Source organism: Polychytrium aggregatum (genome assembly GCF_025602895.1).
Source record: "Polychytrium aggregatum strain JEL109 chromosome Unknown BJ171scaffold_39, whole genome shotgun sequence".
Classification (NCBI taxonomy): domain Eukaryota; kingdom Fungi; phylum Chytridiomycota; class Chytridiomycetes; order Polychytriales; genus Polychytrium; species Polychytrium aggregatum.
The window spans coordinates 32,254-44,517 of record NW_026516241.1 but is presented as its reverse complement, the minus strand read 5'-3'; the positions used below and the strand labels follow the sequence as shown (position 1 = coordinate 44,517).

The window sequence follows — 12,264 nt, the reverse complement described above, 5'->3', positions numbered from 1 at the left end:
CCAGTTCGGTTGGAAGGACTCGATGCGCCCAGTGTTGCGAATTCCCACTTTGTCAGGAGCTGCAAGAATCCCAGCTGCCGGACAGTGTGGAATCGCGACGTCAATGCGGCGCGCAACATGATCACAGTGTGCAGGTCGATTGTGGAGACCGGAGAACGACTGGTGGTGTTCACTCGGAGGCGGCCAAAGTGATTTGATGTATTTCGTATGGCTTTGCTTGGCGCAAGCACATCACATACTACGCTGTCAATTGCGGCTTTCCCGTTTTCAGGGGCCGATATCAATATTGATAGTGACCACTGCCTGGGTACAGGTTCCACCCGCCGGTAGCGAATCACAGAGCCCCGCTGCTGGCCGTTATGAGCACTCGCTCTGTCTCGGGATGGATGGCTGCGTGTGGTGTGAATCAAGTTCAGCTCTATTAGCGGGATGTGCCTCGTTACTGGGCGCTCATTCGAGGATATAGAAGGATGGCGCATGGCCATGGCAGACGGAATCATGGAAGATTAAACCATGGCAGCCGAGACCACGAGGGATTGGGGGGGGGCCGTGGTGGACACGATCACGGATGATGGGACCCTGGACGATGGGATATGGCGGGTGGTGCTTTGACAGAGAGACTTTGAATGTGAGTTGCTGCGGTGTCTCTGGTTGCGGCTACGGCTGCAGCTTCAGCTACAGAGACCAAGCGAGACGCTCGGGCGAGTTGCCCAAAGCCCGATCAGATCCGCTGGAGCAAAATGCTGCTGACGGCCGCGGCGACAACCGCGAGCAGCGGCCCGTAGACCGACGTCATGGAAAGGCCAGCCGGCGAGGCCACGCGGTTGATCCTGGACGGATCCTTGAACGGCGAATCCAAGGACTTCTTGACCGTGGTGTCGCCCGTCATGTTGGCGTTGGCCACTCCGATGTTGCTGGGCACGCCCTGCACCTGCCCATCCGAATCCATGGGGACGTCGACGCCAAGTCCGCCCTGGGGATCATTGTCGAGTGTGTCGAGCGGCCACTTGGCCACGGGCTGCATCTTGTCGTCATAGCACTGATGGGAAGCGATCACCATACACAGAAGGGCGACGCGAAACGATGTGCAAACTCGACTGTCAGTTGTGGACTCAATACTGGCCCGGTCGAACGCTCGATGCATCCCTGGTTCTGCACCACAGAACATTGCGCGCTTACCTGGATGTCAATGTATTCATAGATTGCGTAGAAGCCGTGCTGGGGATCGGCAATTCCCCAGTTGATCGAGCTGCCGGCCCACTCGGCAACGCCCTGGCTGACCTGGGTGGCATCCCAGACCGAGACCTGGACCAGGGCCGGGGTGTCCGGGAACCAGAATCCACCCGGGGCCGTGGGATCGGCCTGGTCCTTCTTCGCATACGAGCGGCGCAGTTGCTGGTCGACATAGAAGCTGCAGAGACAAATCGTCCGCGACGGCATGGGTCAGTGGCGGGAATGCAGGGCTCCTTTCGGCAGGCGGCTCCTGGATTGATCTGCGTGGCAAAACGGGTCAAGCCTCGCCTAGTACAACTTACTCAATCTCCGTGTCCTTGATCTCAATGCTATAGATGTGGTAATCGCCGCCATCTCCGCTGATCGAGATGGGCACACTGCGGACGCCACTGGGCTGGTTGACCAGGGGTAGATTCCAGGGCGGCAGATGCTCGAACTGATGGTAGAAGACGTTGGTCTCCGGGGCGGTGGGTCGGAGTCCCAGAATTTCAAAATCGAGCTCATCGCCGATATCGGACATGGTGATGAATGTGGTAACGACACCAGGGGTTGTCGAAATGGACTTGAGTCTGGCCGTGACCTTGCCATATCGCATGTATCGTGTGCTCGAGAGCTTTGAGCCGGCTGTCAGCAAGACCCGCGGAGCGTTGGGACAGAGCCAGGCAACATCAGGACATTGTGGCTGGCATCGGATGTCGGACCCCAAATGGCTCACAGTGCGTTCCTTGCCGATGGACTGCATATCAGCAGCGACACCCACCTCCTTGCAAGATACCCTTGGACTTATCCGGAGGCATGAGACTCAGCATGACGCCGCCATTGGCGCCGAACTGACCGTTGTAGCAACAGGAGCGCAGACGGGATTCAAGGACAGGATCGTGCACGAGTTAGAAATGCTGGTGTTGGCACCGGGAAACACCCATCAGGAGAGACATGCCGAGAGACACACACAGTCGCGAATCCAGATGCCTGGCCTTGGCCCTGCTGAGCTGGGCCGTGGTGTGCTGTGACGAGGTCGGCTGACTCAAGGGGCCGTTCTCTGGCTGATGGACCTGGTGGGGCCAGCGCCCGCAAGCCACCCGGAATCTACCACAGCAGAGTCTGCCTCGGTACACAAACTGAACACACGAGTCGATCGACAGGGAGCGGATACTCACGGTGACGTGCTCTTTGGCATAGTCGATGGTCCAGTCGTACTTGGTGTAGTCGAGATAGATCGGGACGCTGTGGCGGTCCTGGCCGCTGGAGGCAGGGGCAGCAATGCGGTTGGTTTCGTTGAAATAATGGCGCTTGGTCAGACAGTTGCCGACCTCGGATGGAATGCCGGCAGACAGCACGGCCTCGAGCGAGACCAGGGCGCCGAGCGCAGATGCCCAAGTTAGCTTCATGGTGCTGAGGGGGAAAGCAGGGAGGGGGCAGACTCGGCTCGGCTCGGTTCGGATGCGGGAGAAGAACAGATCGAAAAGCGGGCAGAGGCGGGGCTCTCATATATAACTTTACGGGACTTGGCGGCGGTGACAGAAGAGGCAGCAAGGCCGCCGGTGGCAGGACGTGCAGAACCAAGGCGGAGCCAAGGCGGGCTGGTGCTGTACATGCGCACGGAATGCATGGGGCGGGGTGACGCGCGGTGAGGCCTGCGCCACAGCATCAGGACAAGGTCGTGCGGGGTCCACGCACGCGCGACACACGCGTCTCCGCCAATCAGCGCGCGGCGCATCCTGCGCAGCGGTGTATCTGTGGCGCGCTGTATGCTCTCTGCGGGCCACTGTGGACACTGTGGATCGATGTGCTGCGCACGGTGTGCTCGTCCGCTTGTCCCTCGTGCTTGCTGCAACACAGCTGCATTCATTGTGCTGACTGTCTGCACTGTGCCAGCTGTCTCCACTGTGCTGACTGTGTACACCTCGGACAGCCCTTCTCGCTCGCTCCTCTGTCCTCGCCGACAGCGCAGAGAGCGCAGCCGTGCTCCCGTGACCCCGCCTTGGTTCTTGAGCGCCTCTGATTCGACAATGCTGCGTTTCCGCCCTCTGCCGCATCACCGTCGCAATCAATCCGCAAGTAGCCATGTCCATCGAGCTTCTGGACGACGAAGACGCCCTGATCCCCGCTGCTGCCAAGGCCCTCACTGAGATCTTTGCACGCTTCGATGTCGACCAGGACGGTGCGCTGAACCTGCAAGAGCTCAACGCCTTTGCGACCGCAACCAACGGCAAACCCGTATGTTCCAGACTCATCGCCCCGGCCCTGCCTCCCCAACCATCTCCCGTCGTCTCTAGCTCTCGCTCGCTCTCTCTCGCTCTCTCTCGCTCTTCCCGTGTCCGTGTCCGGGACAATCTGTCACTCACGATCTTCTTGTCCGCCTTTACGATCTTCTTGTCCGCTCTGTCTGCTGTCGGTGTCTGTCAACGCCGGCCACCCTCCAGTTCGACCAGGAGAGCATCGACGAGATCCAAGAGTATTTCAACTGCACCGACGACGGAGCTCTAACCCTCATCGGCTTCTTCGAGATGTACCAGATGCAGACCCTCTCGGAGCCAGAGGAGGTAGGCATGCTCCTGTACTTGGATCCAAGCCCTGTGCACGGGTTCCGGAACCGTCTCGCCAGCACCGCTGTCGACCGGTCGTTCTGGCTCGTCCGAGATGTATTGCTCTGACAACGACCATGCCCTGACTTCTCTCTCTCCCTCAGACCTGGAAAGACCTGAAGCGCCACGGGTACGACGATAACCTGGTTTTGCGAAAGTAACCTCGCTCAACGATTCCCCAACCCCACCGATCGGACCTTCAGCCATCATCGGATCTCTCGAGCTATATGCAGCAGCACTTTGTTTTGGGGGCCTTCGGCCGTCGCCACCACGCCACCTCCAAGTGAAACGGAATACATAGTCGTTCATTCATCACGCACAGCGACCACACGCAGCGCCTTGGATTATGGACTCGTGACCGCTCAATCGGCAATGTGTTCCCCCACGACCATCAACCATTTGGAGACACATCTGCAACGACGGCATGGACTGGATGGCTGGACACAGCAATCTGGATGGAGGCTCCTCAGCAGCAGTATGCAATGTGCGATACAAATAGAGGGATGTCTCGCCTCCCTTTCTTTTTATTTGCACTGTCGCAGATTCACGGAAAGATGCAGGATCGGTACAGGGCACTAGGCAAGTACAGCAATGTGGGTATGGATGCTTGACCGGAGCGTCCGACAAGTCAGATGGATATGCCAGCCGAGACCGGCCGGTGCGATTGCAGGAACGGGAGGATGGGTCAAGCACAGGCAAACAGATGGACCAAGCACGGGCACGCTGATGGACCAAGCACCAGTGCTCGAAAAGTGGCGGCTCACGGTTGATCGCCCTCATGCATCGCCGTGACGAACCACAGCGGCTCTCGGGGTGAGCCTTGATTGCACGAGTACGGCCGCCAGCAGTCGTTGCTGTGCGGCAGCCGCAGGGACGGCGACGACGAAAGTGGAGACGAAATCGGCGGCGAGAGCGACAGGCTGTCTCGTTTGCTCAGATCGATCCTGCTGCCGCTGCAGGACCGGATCAGTGTGCCTTGCAGGACGATACTCAGGCGGCGGCAGCCCCTCGTGAAGGAGCCCTCGTCGGCAAAGGTGACCCGCTTGGCCTGGAAGCGAGCGAGCCTGGGTTCGCCCGCGTCCGTGTGCTGGAGGTCTTCGGCGCTTGAGCACGCCGGCGAGGACTGACGCAAGAGACTGACGGAGGAGCGGCTGAGCCGGTCGCCAGGACTGGGAATAGGCTGGACGGTGAACTCGGGATGGGCACCCATGTGCTAGTCGGCCAGCTAGTGCTGTGAGTTTGGGGGTCGATGGAGTGGCAAGAACGGGATTCCGAGTGTCGGCGCGAGTTACTGATTGGTCGGAAGCGATGATGGCTGACGGGGCGGATCAACGGCTGTGCCCACGGGCTGAAGAAGAGTGGAGGTGTAAGGGCAGCGGGCCCAGAGCCGGGGGGGTGAGTGATTCTGACGAGATGAGAGTTGCGAGCCTGGCACTGGTCCAGCCGAGGATATTTATACTTGCTTTGGTTGTCGGCGCTCGACGTCTGCTGGGGGTGCCCAGTGCTCATTCCAGAGCATCAACAAACAACCTTCTGCCAAAGGGCCTGCCGCCAGCAAGAATACGGAGACCTGCGGGAAATTTATGAGACGCCGGACGACCAACGAGCATCATCGGGTTCTGCCTGGGTTTGACTGCTATACCTGCGTTGTAGCTCCGTTGTCTCGCCCCTCGTTGGCGCTCCCGAGCAGCTCGGCAAGTCTGCCTTGAGAAGGACGATGGCTTGTCGGAGCCGCAAACAACTGCCTGCCGACGATGCTGTGCCCCCAACACCGACGTTGCGAGAACCCTTGCTCATCGTCAACAGCCCAGCTGTCCGCACGCACGGGCTGGCAAACAGACCCATCCACGATGGCAAGCCCTGGAGTCTGCACACGAACACCTCGGCTGCGGTGTTGGGGATCCAAGTTCCCCGCCAGTTGAACAGTACGGGGCCTCACACCGACAACCCAAACTCACTCCCTCCCCAAGCCGTTTCCCACGGCCGCTGCTCTGCTCGTGGTGGTCGACTTGCATGCCAACACTGCCCACATCCCTTGACTCCTCGATTTGTAATAAGCCTGCCTGGCCGAACGCTGCCCCAGTCTGGCTCTGACTCGGCCCTGGGTGGCTGTGAGCAGCTCTTGCCAGCAGTTTCTGTTCGCAGTTTCTGTCTGCTGCTGCAGCGTTGTGAGTAGCCCTCTGGTCTCGCCCGGCCCTGTTTCAACAGGCATGGTCGGGTTGGTCCATAGCCTCACTCGTGCATCGCCTCATTCGCCTCGCACATCGGCTGAAGTAGCAGGAGGACTGTGTGTGGGCGGAGAAGGAGGATGAGGATTCATGCCGGCCTTATATCAACAACCGTAGCAAGTGGCGAGCCAAGAAAAAACAAACACCCCCTGAAGTTCATCAATCAAACAACTCCCCGACAACCATCGGCCCCAGTGTTGTGAGCAACTCAACCGCTGCCGAGAGAGCTTCGTGCAGAGTTACGGGCAGGCACCACAGGGACTGTGAGTACACATGCACCAGGACCGCATAGGCGATCACGGCAATAGAGTTGAGCAGAAATGCCAACGGCGACCGAGTGATTCTGTGGGTGTGTATGGGAGTGGGGTGGACGGAGTGAGATACCAGCGGCATGTACATCGGTTGTCAGCTGGATACTCTGTCACCCAGAGGCGGCTGGCCCCCCGTTCCAAGGCCAGAGTTCCATTGTGACCAATGCGAAGGCCCTCTCTCGGATTCCGCTACAGTCACCTCTGGATCATACTGACACCATCTCTCGAGGGACGCAAGGGGGAGTGGGAAGATCGGCTCTGTCAACTATGGCTAAGAGGAGCCACCGAAGCTTACCCGCTGATCAGACCGATCGAGAGCTGCACCCCGGTCGAGCACGAGCCGAGGTAGCATAGAATTCCCTCGCGAATGATGCGCATGCTCCTGTTGTTCCTCGGCGCAGCCAGGACGACGTAGAGCGACTGGGCAAGGAGATTGATGGGTGCAGCATGTCGCTTCCGCCGAGACTGTAGTCTACCAAGCTCCAAGATTCTCTGACCGAGACGCGGGCCGGTAGCAGGAGACAGCAACCGACAGAGCTCAACGACATCCCTGAGACCGACCGTCATACCACCTGAGCCAGCAAGTGAGCAAGAGGGATGAGCAAGAGAGATGAGTAAGAGAGATGAGCAAGCTACATTCCCGGATGAGCCGACTATGCGCTGCAGGAGGCAACACCAAGTATATCCGTCGCGGACAAGAGAGTGTTGCTCGAAGACCTCCGCGCGCATACTCCCATACCCCCGGTCAGCGGGTGCCTCATGTTGGCTGCGTCTCCGAGCATCACGACCCCTTGCTGACGCAGCGGCGACGACGAGAGCTGTTGGTTTGGCATGGATCGAATCGTCTGGGCATCGACTGCCGTTGCAAACGAGGGTTGGATCGACAGTGGCAGTTGCGGGAGAATCGACTGTCGCATATACTCCTACAATTATATGCAGAGTAGTAGTCAGGGGTGAGTGGGGTGGATAGAGTGGGTGTGGGATTAGAGGGGGGGCCGATGCGGAGAGACAAACGGGGTTCCAAGCAATATCTGTCGCTAACGAACCTTGATCTCGGCTTGACTCTTGAATCGACGCACACCAACGGGCACATCGACCAGCACGCGCACCTCCCCAGTCGCAATCTGGTACATCAGCACCGTTGAGGGCTCGGCAAGGACAACGTGTCCGTATCCAGGATGCAGCAGCTCGCAGTCCCGCATGACCAGACCGTAAAAGTACGATGGCGTTGCGATAGCGGGCTGGGGGCGGGCGCAGCGTGGGTGGATGTGCTTGCGAAGGCTCGAGAAGCAGCCGTCGGCCACCAGCGTCAGAGTTGCCACGGCCTGCTCGGGCTGCTGCTGCAAATGGAGGTAGCGACGAAAGATGGGAATGAGGATGGGGATTAGCACTTGTCTTGCAACGAGGCACCCGCCTGGCTGGCTGACATGTCGGCTATACCTTTGATCCTGTGCTGGTTCGAGGGGTGAAAGCCACACCGGTGACAGCTGTCCCTGCATGATCCCAGAGAAGTTCCTGGGCCGTTGCCTCGACCATGGTGACACTGGTTGCAGTGGCAGAAGCACATAGTGAGCATGACCCACCAATGGCCCGTCAGCGACACACCAATGACACACCAATGACCCGCCAATGACTCGCCAATGACCCGCCAATGACCCGCCAATGATCTGCCATCCTCTCCAGAGCTATCCTTACTTTGGGCTGCTCCGGGCTGCATCGCGAAGTTTGGCCACGAACTTGCCGTGGTGGAAGCTCTTGCCGCTGGCCAATCTTCCCTCCGATGCGGGGTAGTTGATCCGGATCTGGCGCTTGCCGTCCACCACAACGTATCCTTGTACGTCAACGCCGTCGATGCCTTCGATGCAGTCTGCCATTGAGCGGGCAGTCGGTGGTTGAGTGGGCATCGTCAAGATCGCATGCCTGCAGTCTCGCTGCTGGAATGGAAAGGAACGACAATGCCATGCAGAGCAAGGGCAAAGTCATGTCTCTTGGAGGGCAGCATGACAAGCGGGTACATACCTTCCAGGCCAAGGTCCCGCAGAGCATATACACCTCCGGGTTGCAGAAGCTCGCCAACGATTCTTTCCGGGGTGCTTAGATCTCGCTCTGGTTGTTGTTGTCGTTGGGATGACATTCGAGTCAAGTCAGCTCTCTCGAGATGGACATGTGTGTTGCCACGGAGAGCAAGGACACCGAGGCTTTGTTTGCACTTGAACTTTACCTATCACCAGGATTCTGTATCCTGCTCGTCCGAGCGCCGCGGCTGCAGCCGCCCCGACGACACCGGCACCAACGATGATGATATCAAACTATGAGGCAAGCAGATGTTGATTCAAAGGTTGAGCGTGAGTCCATGGCAACCAGAGAAGAATAGAGAGGCGTGCTCCGCCAGAGAAAACCGTCATGGCATCCACGGCCACGACGGGGGAGACAGTCGAGGAAAGACAGCAATACATGCCTGCAACGATGCCATTGGTTCGGTTGATTCAATCGGTCAGAGCCTTGGGGGAGGGGTTTGGTGCAGGTACGGATGTGCTGTGTTGGGTACTGTGCTGGATACTGTGTTGGGTGCTGTGTTGGGTGCTGTGCTGGGTGCCATCGGCGTTGCCCCGCTATTTATCTGATTTGCCCACTCCCTCGGCCTGCCGGGCTGCGTTCTGTCGTGCTTGATTTGGGGGGAGGGGATGATGCAGTTGTTCAGGAGTTGCTGGAAGGAGATCCTTTGTCTCTGAGACGAAACAAAGGCCAACCAGTGAGCGGCCTCGACACGGCACATCGTTGCAGTTGTCATGCCCACAGCACGCGCCACATCGACGACTGGAAGCGGTCCAATCGCATGGAGCATCATTGGTCGCAAGATGGCGTCTATTTCTTGGCCTGGCGACGGCGCCGATCCCGCACACAGCCGTAGTGTTCGACGGCTTAGATGACGAGTACAGGTCGTGGCCAGAGGCATGGTAAGCAGGTTGCAAGAAAAATCGGCCAGAGACAACGGCAAGACATGAGCGAGCCACAGTCGCAGGTTCGGAAGGGGCCTTCGGAGAGGCAGAATCGTCCAAAAATAAGGGAGAGGGGAGATCAAGACGATGGAGTCAATCACATACATCTAATGCTACATTTACAGAGGAAGGTGGATGAGAGAGTGGGGAGTCGAGGAAAGTCAGGCGGTGGATGAGAGGCCTCGGATCTGGTTCGAGAAGCGAATATAGAGGGCCTCGGCGGCAGGCTTCGCTGGGCAGGCGGACTCCTGTGATAAATTAGAATCCAGCCGCTTCGATGGCCCCCGGCAGCGCAGACGCAGACGCACTTCTCAATCAAACTGGTGCACCAACACCGGCGGACGACAAGCCCAGGTACCGACGGCGAAAGGGTTGGGTCATGGATGTACTTTGGCGTAGTGTTGGGCAGCGACTGGCTCACGCTTGAATCGCTCGAATATCAGCGCCATAGTTCAGCAAAACCCGCACGACTTCCTGGTGGCCGTTTTCGGTTGCCTTCCGGAGGGCTTCGTCGTTGTTTGCATGGACGTTGCTGCCACAGGAGAGAAGCAGTCCGACAACCGCTGCGTGGCCTGCTTGCGCGGCCGAGATCAGACAAACGTGGTTATGGACGGCGACATCGGCCCCGCGGGCAACCAGATGCTTGGCGGCCTTGAAGTGTCCGTTTTCACACGCAAGCCGCAGTGGAAGGTTGTCATAGACGTGAGGATCGGCGCCGTGCTGCAGTAGGAGGGCCACGACTTCGCCATGGCCATTCAGGGACGATGAGCGCAGGGCCAAGTGATCGTGGGCAGCCACGTCTGCGCCGTGGACGAGCAGGAGCTGGACAATGCCGGCGTGTCCGCGGTCACAGGCATGCAGGAGCGGCTTGGGGTGGTCGTGAGCCGGATCGACGAGGCCCAAGCGGATGAGCAGCGACGCAAACTGGGCCGAGCCTCGCTGGTAGCAGAGCTGCCACCAATTCAGCTCGGTGCCCTCGCTGACGGAGCTCCCGAGCCGTTCGGCCAGCGAGAGCGCCAAGTGATCGTATCCGTTCTTGAGAGCAACAGTGACCAGGTGGGCGATGGCGGCAGATGAATACACAAAATAACACAGGAGCAGATCGACGACAGAAACCAGATTGGCGCGGACGGCGGCCTCCATCATGTTGTAGTCGTGGTCGAGGCGGTCGGTGCGCGAGTCCAGCAGGAGCTTGAGGAGCGGATAGCAGTCCAGAGAGATGGTGAAGGGAGCGCCGTTCATGTCATGGGGGTCGGCGCCATGGCGGAGCAGGATCGAGGCGGCCTCGATGGACTTGTTGTAGCACGCTATCCGAAGCAGTTCGTTGCGGTTCCAGAACAAAAACGAGGGCGAGCGGGCCTGCTGTGCGAGATACTCCAGGAGTTGGTGGTTGAGGCTGGCGAGGGCATAGCGAGCGCAGCGAAAGAAGAGGCGCTGGCGGTCGCTGGAGTCGTCTTGGATGGAGTAGAAAAAGAAAGGGGTCTCGAAGATGAAGCGGGCGGCATCGAGCTGGTCGTGGCGGCAGGCAGCAAAGAGCGACTTGCGCCAGGTCGATCGATTGAATTCGACCAGCTCGTTGTGGGAGCACGGAGAGGTTTCCAGAGCCAGTGGCGAGTGTGTCGGGTCCACAAGGGCAATGCTGGGACGGAATCCAGACGGAAGGCACTCGGTGATGGGGTTGGCGAAATGGAAGGGAGATTGGGAGCCCGGTGCGGCGACGAGCGAGGGCACAAAGACCCAGTCCCGGAAGAGACGCAGGATGGAGATGAAGCCGGCGCTGGCAGCCCACTCCAGCGGGGTGGCGTAGAGGCAGATGCAGTTGCGTGATCGGCATGCCTTTCTGTTGTGCTTTTGGTGGTGGCGAGCGCGGAGGGCCCGCTGGTTGCGCAGGATGGCGAGGTTAAGAAGCCCATGCGAGGAATTGTGCAGGATGACGAAGGTGTAGCCGAAGCGACAGGTTGCCGACAGCCGGAGAAGATCGGTAGGCGCGAGGGACGGGATCGAGAGAATGGCAAGCAGAATCTCGTTGGGCAGGGCGAACAGATCACGATGGCGGTGGCAGGCGGGATGCAGGCGGCTGACGGGACGGTTTGTGCTGTGAGACATGCTGAGACATTGCCGGCTTGATATTTGGACCTGTGAGCGATCGAGACCGACTGAGAGGGCGGTCAGCTGGGGTGGGGGGATGTGCCTGGAGTGCGATGGCGATGGCGATGCTGGATCTTGGGATTGGTCTCGGGGTTGATCGGGGAGTGGGTATTGACCGATGACTCTGAGCTCGAACTTGACTGATGTTGAGGCCTGATCTTGAGGTTGGCTGGTGTTGAGGTTGCCTGATCTTGAGGTTGGTTGGTGTTGAGGTTGGCTGTGATCTTGATGGGGTGCAAGCAGGCGATGAAGGGCGAGACAGCGCCAGGCAAGGACACAAAAGCGGTGGGAGCCGGGAGGGATCTCCAGCACACGTGGCCGCGGCCAGTGGCACATGCACGCCAGCCACAAACAAGCCGGCCAAAGAGAGGCCAGCCCGAAACCTACGTTGCACATGCAGTGACGCGCAGCTCCCGTGCCGTTTTCTTCCTGTGCGACCGATGTGCGCCATGTGCCGCAGCAGTGGGGGAGCACTGAAACAGCGTCCCAGGCCGGTGTTGGTGCGCCGTGAATAACGCGGCGGGGACACAAGGGGCACAAGGCTAGACACAGACGCGCACAGGACTCAGGAACAGACAAATCCCGCAGCGGGAATAGACACAGCCGCAAAGTGCTGTGCCAACGCAGCGCGTCACAGGTCACACAGTGTGTGCGGCACGCGTCGGCGGCCAGCACAGCGAGTCCACATAGACAGCATGTGCCGGGGGCAGCACTGCGGTGCAACACACAACAACGTCCTGGCCGGACATGGCCGGTGTGG

The 12,264-nt window shown here is 59.3% G+C and overlaps 4 protein-coding genes across 4 annotated transcripts; 1 reads left to right on the top strand and 3 right to left on the bottom strand.

Annotated features, from left to right (window-relative positions):
• Positions 1-456: 456 nt before the first annotated feature.
• Positions 457-2,678, bottom strand: BJ171DRAFT_203838 (concanavalin A-like lectin/glucanase domain-containing protein). The gene is made up of 5 exons (XM_053106288.1): positions 2,391-2,678; positions 1,994-2,063; positions 1,536-1,857; positions 1,180-1,411; positions 457-1,039 (listed from the first exon to the last, which is right to left on the bottom strand). Exons 1-5 carry the CDS (start codon positions 2,619-2,621, stop codon positions 722-724), a joined length of 1,173 nt encoding a protein of 390 aa, XP_052963515.1. The 5' UTR covers positions 2,622-2,678; the 3' UTR covers positions 457-721.
• A 584-nt stretch (positions 2,679-3,262) lies between these two features.
• BJ171DRAFT_517844 (uncharacterized protein) lies at positions 3,263-4,345 on the top strand. The gene is made up of 3 exons (XM_053112182.1): positions 3,263-3,450; positions 3,657-3,776; positions 3,923-4,345. Exons 1-3 carry the CDS (start codon positions 3,298-3,300, stop codon positions 3,977-3,979), a joined length of 330 nt encoding a protein of 109 aa, XP_052963514.1. The 5' UTR covers positions 3,263-3,297; the 3' UTR covers positions 3,980-4,345.
• Positions 4,346-5,927: 1,582 nt separating this feature from the next.
• On the bottom strand, positions 5,928-9,079 carry BJ171DRAFT_203797 (squalene epoxidase-domain-containing protein). The gene is made up of 9 exons (XM_053106287.1): positions 8,816-9,079; positions 8,579-8,666; positions 8,377-8,463; positions 8,053-8,224; positions 7,798-7,900; positions 7,404-7,694; positions 7,097-7,280; positions 6,653-6,929; positions 5,928-6,389 (listed from the first exon to the last, which is right to left on the bottom strand). Exons 1-9 carry the CDS (start codon positions 8,828-8,830, stop codon positions 6,206-6,208), a joined length of 1,401 nt encoding a protein of 466 aa, XP_052963513.1. The 5' UTR covers positions 8,831-9,079; the 3' UTR covers positions 5,928-6,205.
• Positions 9,080-9,773: 694 nt separating this feature from the next.
• Positions 9,774-11,462, bottom strand: BJ171DRAFT_477419 (ankyrin repeat-containing domain protein; the record flags this gene model as incomplete). Its single annotated transcript, XM_053108874.1, has 1 exon — positions 9,774-11,462. The coding sequence occupies one exon, from the start codon at positions 11,460-11,462 to the stop codon at positions 9,774-9,776; it is 1,689 nt and encodes a 562-aa protein (XP_052963512.1).
• Positions 11,463-12,264: the final 802 nt, after the last annotated feature.